The 13,263-nt window shown below is 40.1% G+C and overlaps 1 protein-coding gene across 3 annotated transcripts; it reads left to right on the top strand.

Annotated features, from left to right (window-relative positions):
* Positions 1–302: 302 nt before the first annotated feature.
* Positions 303–12,278, top strand: c20h8orf33 (chromosome 20 C8orf33 homolog). Of its 3 annotated transcripts, none has more exons than XM_060840679.1 (7): positions 303–335; positions 954–1,037; positions 5,569–5,659; positions 6,751–6,989; positions 9,847–9,937; positions 10,741–10,887; positions 11,114–12,278. In XM_060840679.1, the coding sequence occupies exons 2-7, from the start codon at positions 1,029–1,031 to the stop codon at positions 11,299–11,301; spliced, it is 765 nt and encodes a 254-aa protein (XP_060696662.1). In that variant the 5' UTR covers positions 303–335; positions 954–1,028; the 3' UTR covers positions 11,302–12,278. The 3 variants fall into 3 exon arrangements, with proteins under 3 accessions (XP_060696662.1, XP_060696663.1, XP_060696661.1); XM_060840680.1 differs by having other exon boundaries at positions 334–387; XM_060840678.1 differs by lacking the exon at positions 303–335 and adding an exon at positions 345–525.
* The last annotated feature ends 985 nt before the right edge of the window (positions 12,279–13,263 follow it).

Genomic DNA, 13,263 nt, shown 5'->3' with positions numbered 1-13,263 from the left:
GAAAGGCGGTGAAGGTTGCACTTCATATGGTTTTCCCTTCTGGGCTTTGAATTGTTTCTAAATTCGAACGCACGAAAGCAAAATACTCTGAAAATTGGATATCAGACGTTAAAACAGAATGTTCTGGAAACAGTCAATAGGCCAGACTGGAATGTATAGAGCTCTTAACTAATTCCAATGCATCCTGCTTTTATTTGACAATTAAAGCAATTTGTTCCCTCCATAATGGCGGCTTCCGGATGTGTCCCAGTGATGTCACTGGAAAGCGGTCTATCACTGAGACATGAAACGGGCCGATTTCCGGTAGTGGCTGCGTGAGGACGGAAGCGGTGAGGGTAAGGAAAGGAGCGGGGAGCGAGGAACAAGGAACGAGAGAGAGAAGTCCATGTAACCGACTTCTCTTGTTTGGTGTGGTGTAACTTGAGGCGTACACTCGAGTGGAAGCTCCTTGTGAGATGATTCTCAGACACGTAGATGAATCAGTTCACACAGTTCCTGGAGCCAGAGCTTCACGTGGTTGAAAATGTAGCTTTTTTTTTCCCAAAACAGCCCATGTCTTTTACACAATATCTACAATTAAATACTACTTAGGAGTATGTCTAATAATCAGTAATCTGAGGGTACCATTAAGTATCAGGAATATAGTGGGTTGTACAATTATTCTATTCCAAGTGGGGTAAACAATATCAAAAAGACACGGAGACCCTTTTAGCGAGCTTTCAACCTTGATTAACATCTTAGTAACAGCATTGTTTCACAGGCACCAGTCACAGCACACAGCTAACGAGATTATAGTTTTTTTTAAATCAACTTGTTCGGAGATGTTATGACATTCTTCTGGGGCTTGTGCAACTTGAACCCGGGCCTCCTGTCTCAGAGGTAGAGCAACTATCATTGCGCCCAAGAGCTCTTCACTAATGGGATTTTATTGTGAGGCTTTTCTTATCCTACAGGTTGATTGCTGCTTTGGGGAGGTGCACAGGTTTCCAATCATCTGATAAGCTGTTGAAGGTATTTTGGATACTATAATGGAGGAGGTGAGTGATTACTTTGTAGTCATGATTTGGAGGTGCTGGTGTTGGACTGGGGTTGACAAGTTTAAAAATCATACAACACTAGGATATAGACCAACAGGTTTATTTGGAAGCACTCGCTTTTGGAGTGCTGCTCCTTCAGGTGGTTGTGGAGTATAAGATAGGACACAGAATTTATAGCAAAAGTTTAAAGTGTGATGTAACTGAAATTGTGTTTAAAAAAGACATGAATTGTTTGCTACATCTCATCTTTTAGAATGTCCATGTTGGTTTCAGTTCTTTCTTATGTAAATTCCAGAACTTAAAGTTACATTCTCAAGTGAACTTTAACAATTGGTGCCATGTTGGCTCAGATTGAAGGTGTGAGGTGCCCCGATGTTCAGACCAATTCTAATCTAAAAGAGGATTTACAGAATCTTACATGGATTCATGCAATTTTTGGGCAAAATAAAATGTAATTCTACAAGAACCAATTCACCCCACAAACTTGTGTGTGCGGGGGAGGGAAGAGTTGTATGAGAGTATGTGTACGAATGTGAATGCAAAGTCTGTGAGAGGGTGTGTGTGTTTGTATGAGTGTATGAAAGAGGGTCTGTGGGAGCGTGTGTGTCTGTCTGTGTAGTGCAGTGGGGTCACCTGTAGTGTGACATGAACCCAAGGTCCCGGTTGAGGCCATCCCCATGGGTATCGAACTTGGCTATCAGCCTCTGCTGAGCCACTTTGCATTGTTGCCTGTCTCGAATTCCACCTTGGAGGATGGTCACTTGAAGGTCCCAGACTGCTGAAGTGCTCTTCGACTGGGAGGGAACACTCCTGTCTGTTGATTGTTGTGCAGTGTCCATTCATCCATTCCCGTAGCTTCTGCTCGGTCTTGCCAATGTACCGTGTCTCAGGGCATCCTTGCCTGTAGCGTATGAGAGAGACAACCTTGGCCAAGTTACATGAATATCTGTCAGTGGCTGGTGTCTCCCCCCTGTGTAACGATGGTATCTGTGTCGATACTGACACATGTTGCAGCGTCTGCTGTGACAAGGTTGTATGGTGTTGTCCTGAACGTTGGGCAGTTTGCTGCGAACAATGATCTGTTTTGAGGTTTGGTTGTTTAAAGGTGTGAAGTGGAGGTGTGGGGAAGGTCTTGGTGAATTACAGTGTAAGAATCAAAAGTATTCTGGGCTCTCTTTAATTCTGTCCTGACACAGTTGTACGTTAACTAATTATTGCCCTTCTGGGTAAAGTAGCAGGCAAGGTATTCAACATGACGGTTAGAATATCAACTAGGCCAATCCTTTAATATGATAGCTTGAATGTCGGTCTATGCAGAGGGTGCCTGATTATCTTATGATCTGTGAAAGGAAAATCATGTTTAACAAATTTGTTGGAAGCTGTTTGAGAAAGTAACATGCTATGGATATGAAAACCACTGGATATGCTGTATTCTAGTTTCAAGAAAGTATTTGATAAGGTGCCACATCAAAATCTACTGTAGAAATTAAAAGCTTGTGGTATGGGGATAAGGTGCTGAGATCTAGCTAACAGGAATGAGGCATTTGCCATAGAGATCAGTGCTGGGTCTCACCTTTTTTCAATTTTTATAAATTTTGGATGAAGGGAAAGAAGGAATTGTTAAATTTCTTATCAATGCTAAGATAGGTAAAGTGAAAAGGAAATGGGGCTGCAAATATTTATAGGTTGTGAATGGACAGATATCTAGCAAATGGAATGTAATCTGAAATAATACGAAATTGTCCATTTTGGCAGGAAATATTTTTTTAAAAAGCATCTAAATGGTAAGAAATTACAGAGCTCTGAGAAATGATTTTTGCTTCAGTGCATTTTTTTTAGCATATATTAGGAGTTGCAAACAATGGATAGTGGTATTCTAACATTACAGTACAGATTGTAATTACCATTATTTATTGCCCAAGTTGAATGTCTGTTGTAACATTATTTTAAATTCTTGGATGGGATATGGATATTGTTGTGTGTTCTTAATTGTATAGAACTGAACTGTTGAGTTAAAGGACAGTCAAAAAGTGTGGCACTGGAAAAGCACAGGAACAGGAGAGTTGACATTTAGAGCATAAGCTCTTCAGCCGGAATGTGCAGAGTTAACGATGTTACTGAGAATCTGGAGTCACAAACGGACTAGTTAAGAATAACATTAATGAACGAAAGTTTACACGAGTCACCATTACTGATACTACCTTTATATCCCAGATTTTTTAAATTTAATTTTTACCAGGGCATTGAACTAATAATTCACAATACCAGTGACATTACCATCCATCCTCTCCAGTTGTGGTGCTGTACCTCTGATGTTACACATTTACAACTCAGTATTGACATCCTTCTGTGTGAAACTGAATGTAGCAATCCTAGCACATATGCAGTTCAGACTGACTGGAGTAAATTATCCTTCATGAAATGCGTTTGCAGTAAAATCTCCATTGTCATGAATCCAACTTTTGCTAGGTATCTTTGTTTCTTGCCACTTCACTTCTCTGAAGATTGAAGCAAAATTGCTGCTCAGTAACTACTGTGAGTGTCTGAAGAGAGCAGTCTCTCCTCCTAGCTGCATTCTACTTGGTGAATATACAATTTTGAAGCAGGAATAGGCCATTGCCATTGAATGATGAAGCAACCTTGTCATTAAGGTTGTGGCTGATCTGTTTGTTTCAAATTCCACATTGCTCTCTACCTGATGTTTTATTCCCGTGACCAACAAGAATCTATCCACTTCTGTCTTAAAATATATTAAATGGCTCCACCTGTATAGCCTTCAGAGGCAGATTGTTCCAAAGTCCCACATCCATCTGAGGGGGAGGGAAAATGTTCTTCTCATCTCTGTCCGAAAAGGGTGATCCCTATTATTTAAACTACCTCCCCTACTGTTGGACTAATCCATTAGAGGAATCCTCCTTCCCACATCGACTTTGCCAAGACCATTCAGGATCTTGCATACTTCAATCAAATCACCCTTCACTCTTTTAAACTCCATTGGGAATAATCCCAGTCTGACCAACTATCTTCATAAGCCAATCTACTCAATACAGGTATCAATATAGTAAACCTTCTGTGAACCACTTCCAACACACTAACATCATTCCTTTAAATAAGCAGACCCAAAATTGAACACTATTTGAGATATGGTATTACTTATGTCTGAATAACTGAAGCATAACATCTTCACCTTCGTGTTCAATTCCACTCATAATAAAGGACATCATTCCATTTGTCATTTTAATTACTTGCTTTACGAGCATACTAACTTGTAACTCATATAGTAGAATACTTTGATCCATCTGCATCTCCAGATTCTTCAGTCATTCTCCACTTTTCTATTTTTTAATCATTCCTGGGATCTGGGTGTTACTGGCTAGGCCTGTATTTGTTGCCCAGCACAATTTGGCCAGAGAGCAATTGAGTATAAACACATTGCTGTGGGTGAGGAGTCACCAGTATAGAGGTTTCCTTCCCTAAAGGACATTGACAGAAAAAAAACATCTGGTTGACTAATCAGCAACTATTTAATAATCATTATTAGACTCCTAATTCCATAAATTTATTGAATTCAAATTCCACCATCTGCCATGGCAGGATTCGAACGTGGATCCCAGAACGTTGCCAGTTTGGTTTAATGGTTTAGTGATTATTATCACTAAACCATGACACCTCCTGAGTTTAAATAATGTCAAGCTTTTTAATTCTTGTTGCAAAGTAAGCAAGTGTATCTTTACTCCATTTGTTCATCTTTGCCCATTTACTCAAATCCTCTATCTGTCTGCAACTTCATGTCCTCTTTGCATCATCTGCAAGTTCAGCTATCATGGCTTAGCTCTCCTTATCTAAGTCATTTTTATAAATCATAAAAAGGTGAAGACTCAGGATAGAACCCTGTAGGAATCCATTTGTCACATCCTATCAATCAGAGAAAGACCCATTTATTCTGTTTTCTGCCAGTCAACCAGTCTTCTGTCACACTTATACATTACCCCTTAAGCCATGAGAAACTTACATTTTGTTCAATACCTTTTTTTTTATGTGATACCTTGTCTAAAGCTTTTTGAAAATCCAAATGCAGTGTACCCTCGGGCTTCCTTTTATCCACAAAGCATAAAAAATCTTCAGAGGACTCCATTAAATTTGCCAACAGGATTTCCCTTTTACAAAAACATGCTGAATGTTCCCAATTATCTAGAGATATTTTCTCATGCCAATTTATAACCACCTTAATGATAAATTCTAATGTCTTCCACACAGCAGACATCAAGCTAACTGACCTACAGTTTCCTATTTTCTGCCTTTGACTCTTCTTGAATAGTAGTTATGTTTGCTCTTTTCTAGTTTGTTGGAATCTTTCCAGAATCTAGCAAAGTTTGGAACATCAATACCACTAAAGTATGAGCCATTTCTCTTATCCCTAAAATAATGTACATCAGGACCCAGGGACTTGGCAGCCCACAGCTCCATCAATTGTCTCAGTGCTGCTTTCCCATTCACAGATTGGTTCGTTAAAGCTTTTTGTCTGTTACAGGCTGCCAACAAGAACATCCAGGTGGAGCTGGATTGTGGGATCCAGCAACTACAGACTGGGGTCTTCCAGCTCAAAGTGTCATCAGAACAAGGTAAGCAGTCAATCCCTGGTGTACAGCCCAGTGTTCGGTGGTAAGAAGGTCTGGTTCCTGATGTCATGCTAATTGGCTTATAGTTTCCTGTTTTTGGCTTCCTGTTCTTGAATAAAGGATTTATATATTTTACTACCTCTCAGTTCTGATGGACCCCAACCCAAAGTGCATGCTCTGTGCTCCTCATCTCTCTGTTTTGGAGTTTTGAGGGAAGTTTTTTGTTCTTGGTAAATCGAAGACTTCCAGCCAATAAAAACAATAAAAAAACAAGTGTTCCTATCCTGGGATGTGGTTAATGGTTAAGATTATAAGAAACTGGCTCAGGAGTAGGCCTTTGGGCCAACTGACCCTGTTTAACCATTTGATAAGTTCATGTGGATCTGATGTTGGTCTTAATTCCTGTCAGCTCCCATAACCCTCAGTTTCATTGTAGATGAAAAATCTGTCTAACGTGGCCTTGAATATAATGAGTGACTCCGTCTCCCCTGCAGTCTATGAATGAGAATTCCAAAGATCAATGATTGACTTCAAAATAGTGAAGGGAATTGACAAAGTTCATGCAGATAGAAGGAATGTTCTTACTGCAGAAAGACTTCAGCAGCTATTGGGTTTGTTTATTTCAGAAAAAGAGTAATTTATCAAAAAATTAGTTGAGGCAATTGAAAATAGAGCTGTAAGATCATTTTGGCAGTGTTTTTGGGACGGTTCCTTTCTTATCTTAAAGATATCGTGTAGCTAAATGGCCAATTGTTTTTATTGCAACAGCTCTGAACCTGTCCTCAGAAATTCAACAAACTAGTCCCACAGACTATGAACATATAGTACATGGGGATTGCTCCAGGAGTTGTAATCAGTCACAATGTAATCTACAGTTCAGCTCCATTATGCAAAAGGAAGTGAATGATAATTCCACTGAAACATATCCAGTTTGTGGCTGTCTGAAATTTGACACTTCCAACTCAGGCAGGCTAGCAGTGCTGTTATTGTGAATAAGAATTCTCATCAGGAAACAAAAGAGAAGCAGAAAATCTTCACGGGGGCAGCAAGCCTCAAGTTTGATTTTAAGCTTGATTTTGTAATCTTCGAGGCAGACAATGTGCTACAGTCAGGAAACTCTACAGAACAACCTGTACCTGTAACTCGGGACAAGAAGCGAAAGGAAGAAACCACGCTGCTAAACCATCAAAAGGTCAAACAGGTCGAAACCCCTCAGAAAAAGAAAAGTAAAGTGTGGTGCAATAAGCACATGGCCGAAGCTGAGAGGGTTGGAGAGAGGCAGAACAATGACCGAGATGGAAGAGAGAAGAACTCTGGAGAACGACAGTGCCTGGTAAGGAGACACCAGAAACAATAAATATATTCATTTGAAAACTTATTTCATCATTGCAGTTTATTTTCCCACCTATATTAGTGTTGTTCCATTTTGATTTGTTCTGAATATCTAGTTGTCCTGCTACCATCTCCTAAAATACCTGGCCGATAGTTTTCTGCTTCCCTCCTTAACACCTCTGTTCAACAAAACAAGATGGAAATTTTGGATAGTGCTGAAGAAGCTTTACTATGTGCCTAACCCTTGCAGTATCTGTCTTTGGAGTGCTTGATGGGACTATGTAGCAACAGTTTTTTGATTTTGTTTTTCAGTGAGACAGAATTGTTATTATTAAAGCCAGCATTTGTGCCCATTCCTAATTGCCCTAGACCAACCGCATTCTTGAACTTCTGCAGTTCACATGGTGTGTGATCTAAATCTTGTGACAGTGAAGGAACTGTGATTATAATTCCAAATCGGTTGTTTGGAGGGTAACTGTGGTAGAGGATCTGAATATGCAAGATGATGGATGGGGTGTTGTTAAAATGGGTTGCATTTTCCTGGATTGTGTCAGAATTTCCAGTCTTCTGGGCAGATGGAGAGTATTTGATCACAATGGAGGACAGACTTTGGGAGACACTAGGTGAGTTACTCACTACAAAATTCCCATCCTGTGATCTGCCCTTAGTATTTATATAGCTGATTCAATTCAATTTCTGGTCAGTTGTAACCTCCGATGTGGACTGTAGGTGATTCAGCAATGATAGTAGTACTGAAAGTCATGGGACGATTTCTGTTTCATTGTCAGGCACTTGCATAGCATGAATTCTATTTTCCAATTAACAGCCAAACCTGAATCTTTTCCAGGTCCTGCTCAAATTGGACATGGAATGCTTTAGTATCTGAAGACTTGAAAATTATCTTGAACATTCTATGCTTTTTTAAATTCACTTGTGGGATGTGAGCATTGCTGGCGGGCTGGCATTTTTACTTGTCCTAGTTGCCCCTGGGAAGGTGATGGTGATTTGCCTTCTTGAATTGCTACATTCCATGTGCTGTAGGTTGACCCACAATACTGTTAAGAGGAGAATTCCAGGAATTGTCAGTTCTTACCTCCATGAATGTAGAAAGTTCATTAAAATGAATGAGCTGAAGACAGCTGGCAGTAAGAACCCTAAGGAACTCTTTCAGCAGTGACCTGGCACTGTGATGTGTCTCTAACAACCACAAAAATCTTCTAACACAAAATCAGACATAACTGGAAAACCTCAGCAGGTCTGACCACACCACCTTCATTTACCTATCGCATTCCCAGCTACCTCCCCACCCCCCCACCCCACCCCACTCCACTCTCTCCTCCCATTTATCTCAACCCCCTTGTTCCCCACAACCCAACATTCCTGATGAAGAGCTTATGCTTGAAACGTCAACTCTCCTGCTCCTCGGATGCTGCCTGACTGGTTGTGCTTTTCCAGCACCACTTTTTTTTACTCTATGGAGAGAAAGCAGAGTTAACGTTTGGATCCAGTGACCCTCTTAAATTTTGCCGCGGTTTTTGATGTCACACTCAGTTAAATAATGCTTTGATCCAAAAGTGGAGTTACACTCACCTCATGCCTTGGGCTCTGAGTTATTTTGACCATATTTGGACCAAAGCTCTAGTGAGATTGGAAGCTATGTGCATTTTTTTTTCATCTTTTTAATGGATCAGTTAATTCTTCAGGCTGTGGGATTGATGCCAGTGTTGTAGTTCTGGAGCGAATGTCTTCAATTCTACTGCTGTCAGGATCCGTAGACTTTTTTTATTGTATCCAGTGATTTCAGCAGTTTTTTTTATATAATGTATGAGACAGGAACAGCTTGGAGTTGGTGCAGTGAATAAAAAAGCATTCTATTGCCTAACACAGCTTTGGTTCCATAGTGACTTTGCTCTATATGGAGCAACACAGGACTGAAACAGTCCATGTCGACCAGGTTTCCCAAACAAAACTACTTCCATTTTCCTGCACTTGACTCAAATCCCTCTAAACCTTTTAACAATTCTTTTGTCAGCTCATTCCATATACACCACCCTCTGTGTGAAAAAGGTTGCCCCTTCTGTTCCTGTTCAGTCTTTTCCCTCTAGTTTAGGACTCCCCTGGAGCAAAGACCTTGGCTATTTGCCTTATCTATGCCCCCATGACCTTATAAACCTTTATAAGGTTACCCCTTCAGCCTTTACGCTCCAAGGGAAATAGGTCCCAGTCTATTAGGCAACTCCTTATAACTTTTAGTCTTGATAACATCCTTGCAAATCTTTTTTGCACCCTTTCCAGTTTAGTAACATCCTTCCTATAGCAGGGTGACCGGAATTGTAAGCAGTAATCCACAGCACAACTGTAACATGATGTCCCAACTCCTGTAATCGATGCGCTGACTGAAGGTAAACATGCCAAACACTGCCTTTAACAGCATGTATACCTGTGATGCCACTGTCAGGGAATTATGTACCTGCACCCCTAGGTTGCTCTTTTCGCCAACACTTCCAAGGACCATACCTTTAACTGTTTAAGCCCTGCCCTTGTTTGCCTTGCCACAATGCAATATCACGTGTTTATCTGAATTAAACTGTCTGCTATTCCTTGGCCTGTTGGCCCAGTTGATCAAGATCTCACTCTACTCTTAGATAACCTTCACTGTCTGCGATAACACAAATTTGGTGTCATCAACAAGCTTAGTAACCATGCCTCCCTCTATTCTCATCCAAATCATTTACATAAATAATGAACAACAGTGGATCTTAGAGGTGACCTACAGACTTGTTTGATTTTTTTTGTCAGCATGTCTGAATCTTATCTAGTGAGTTGCAGTACCTTGCTCTTGTCTTCTCCTCTTCCAGTCTTCAGAAGAGCAGCTCTGGCGGGAAGTGGACTGGTGCATTGAGCAACTAGAACTTGGGTTACGCACTCAGAAAGCCAAACCAAAACAAGGTGTGTTGCAGGGTCTTGAATGGGATTGTTGTGTCAGTGGCCTTTTCCCATTCCTTTCTTCAGCAGATGTCTCCCATAGGGATGAGACTCCAAATAAAATCAAGCATGTTACTCAACCAGTGCAGGAAAGCAGCAGGACAGATAGAATCATATAGTGATATAGTACATTCATCACATCTGTGCCAGCTTTCAAAAAATACGTGTCAGTATTTCTCCAATTCCCTTTTTGGGGTTACCAATGAATCTGATTCCATCAATCTTAACAAGCATTACTATCCAAAATGCAACCACCCACTGCATAATAAAGTTTAATTTCTTATGAATTGCAGATTCTATTGTAAATCACCTTAAATTTGTGCCCTATGGATATCAAAACCTCAGCTGTTGGTAACATTTTCATGATACTTACTCTATCTGAGCCCTTCATAATTTTAAACATCAGTCAATTCTCCCATTAGCTGCCTCTGCTGAAAGGATGTGTTTTGCTGGGTTCATTGCTGGCTTCTGATATGAACAAGAGCAAGTGGAACTTTGCAATTAGAGTTCAACATCAGGGAAAGGTACCTAAGCACCTTAGCTGTTGACCAGTTGAACATTATAGTTGGCAGCTGTACGTAAAAGCATCCCTTAGCATGATTACTTCTCTTCATTTTTGCTCCTCTCCAAAGTTCTTAGTGTCTAAAAATTAGATAGTTTCCTGACAAATCAACAAACATTTCACAAGGCCTTTATTGTAGATTTGAATGGGTCAGGGATTTGGATAAGAGCAGAAAATGAACGCTGTAATGTTTTTTATATTGCAGCTGAGCAGGCTGTTCGTGCACTGAAAACCCTCCGCAGTGAGAGAGCCCCACTTGTGAAGAAACGGCAGGTGATGAGGTCCATTTTTGGAGACTACAGGAAAAAGATGGAAGAGGATTGGCAGAAACAGTTTAAATCTATGCTTGCAGGTCAGAGGGTCTATCCAGGGGCACTCGGGAGGTGTGATCACACAGCTCCAGTGAAAAGGGCAAACAATAAAGGGGAGAAGGTGGTAGAGGAACATTTGAGCAGGTTGATTGTGTGACTGACATGGGTTGCATTGATGAGTGAGTGTCAAGATTGAACATGATTTGAAGTATGGAGTTTCAGCCAAACATTGAACTTATAGTAATGTGCTTTGATTGCTTATTTCAGCTACAAAATCTGCCAGCATCAAACCAGTTGGAACACAGACAAAGAGTCAAATCTTTCGGAAATCAGTGAGCAGTTCGAAAAAAGTTGTGGATTTCTCTGAATCTCACTCCATGAAATCCGAGGGAAGCACAGTTCAATGTGTGCATGATGAGGACCACCAAAGTCACTTCCGGTTTAATTTCTTCTGAGTAATGTATAGTAATTGAAGTGTGTGCAACCAAACCTGTGTCACAGGGCTGGGGAGCCAGCATCTGAGTTTCCTATTGCAGGATTTTCCCCTTGAATACTTCTTCTGCCGAGCTGAAAACAAGGATTGCTTGTGTGGATTTGGACCACCTCATTTGCCATTAAAGACTGATGCATTGAGACATTGTGCAAACAGCCTGTTTGAAAGTTTTTTGGTGAATGTTCTCTGCCAGATCATTTAAGAGAAATGTATTAGAGTCTCTCCTGCCCTCCTTTAAATACCTTTCAGTCCCCTCCACTCCGAACCAGAGAAGAATTAGTGAGATTGTCTGTATGGAGACGGCTGCTGCAGAATTCAGGTTTCCTGTTCACTTACCTTGGACAGACATTGAAATCAGTGATAATTTAATCTGTTATCAGTTTAGTGTTAAATAGCAGGTTTTACAGGCAGCAGGAAACTGACTGCCTCTCCTGTAGACTGAACTTGAGATGGAAGCTTGTTTTAACTATTAGCTGTTGAGAATACAGGTGTTGCACTAGGAGTCTTTATTTTTCAGTTGTTTGAGTGGTGTGTTCACTCTTGTATTAGCCCAGAACTAAATTCCATCTGTATTCATGTGCTAACAGGGAATAGTTTTTTTTACCCTGTAAAATTAATCCTGGTGCACTTACTGTACTCCATTGTTCTTCATGGCACAAGTAGGAGTGAAGTAAAGGACTACTTTGAGTCAGTTGCTGATTTCAATATTACAAACTGAACAATTCTCTCTCTATGCCAGCATAGGCAAACATTTTGTCCTGAGGGCCATGTCACATCTTGAAGATAGAAGTTGTATTTTGAGGTTGGGTGAGTGTTCGTGTGTGCAATATAAATGCTCAAAAAACAGAGATTGCAATGAAGAATTTTGGTATATAAACAGACTTTTTATTGTGATAATTGTACCTTAATTCCAATACAATAAAATCAAATGTACTCTTAGTACACTGTTCTCAGCTTAATGTGAATGATTCAGTGGCTCACCTGTCTTAAAATGGCAAAGTCTGGTGTCACTTCTCTCTGGGGAAAAAAATGCTATTTCCAGCATTTTCTCTGTCATGTTTTCAGAATCTAGAATATTTTGTTTTAGTTTTGCCAATATAAATGCAGCTTTGATCTAGCAAATGGTGTTACAAAAGTCCTGGAAAGAAAAGCTGTAGAATATCTCGAGGCAGTCACCACACCTTAGTATAGTGATCAATATCCTTTTTCCCCCTCTCATTATAGTACACAAAGGTGTGTGCAGGTGTAATCTGTTCCACATGTTAGGGAACATATTGAAATTTTCAATTTTCTCAAGATACAGAACCCTGACCCAAAATCACACTGTACTTTATTACTTTTATCCTTCTCTTACAAATATTAAATTTTGGCTGCATCTCCAGCTGCCTGCTCAATTCTAATTGTCAGAACAGCATGGACAATACTGATACCTCTGTTATGTAAAGATTGCTTGTGGGTCTCCTTGCAGGTACCACCACTTATGTTTCATTAGACTAATCCCTTGTTCACCGGCAGAATTGTCGATCAGGTTCTTGTTGGGTTACAAATGTATTAGTATCCAGTTCTTTTCCAAAATTGCCTTAAATCTACATCTCCTGGTCAATCACCATCATGATTTTGAATGCCTGCATTAAATTTACCCCATCTTTCTTGGCTGTACGGAGAATAATCCCAGTTTTTCTCATCTCCTTACTTAATTGAGGTTCCATATCCCTGGTGCAGTCTGTAAAAGTTTGACAGGATACATACACAGATCCAAGTTTTTAAAAAAAAATATTTATAACATTCTAATGTGTAAAGGCACTCTTTGGTATATTACTATGCTAGTGCAGATTTGAAATTCCCAGGACTGCTTGCACCCATAGCACCTACAGTAAGAGAATAAGAAACATGGGAAAACAAAGGTATCCATATAAAAGTTAAT

This window comes from Hemiscyllium ocellatum, chromosome 20 (genome assembly GCF_020745735.1).
Source record: "Hemiscyllium ocellatum isolate sHemOce1 chromosome 20, sHemOce1.pat.X.cur, whole genome shotgun sequence".
NCBI classification, from domain to species: Eukaryota; Metazoa; Chordata; class Chondrichthyes; order Orectolobiformes; family Hemiscylliidae; genus Hemiscyllium; species Hemiscyllium ocellatum.
This window is presented reverse-complemented; position numbering and strand designations above follow the sequence as displayed.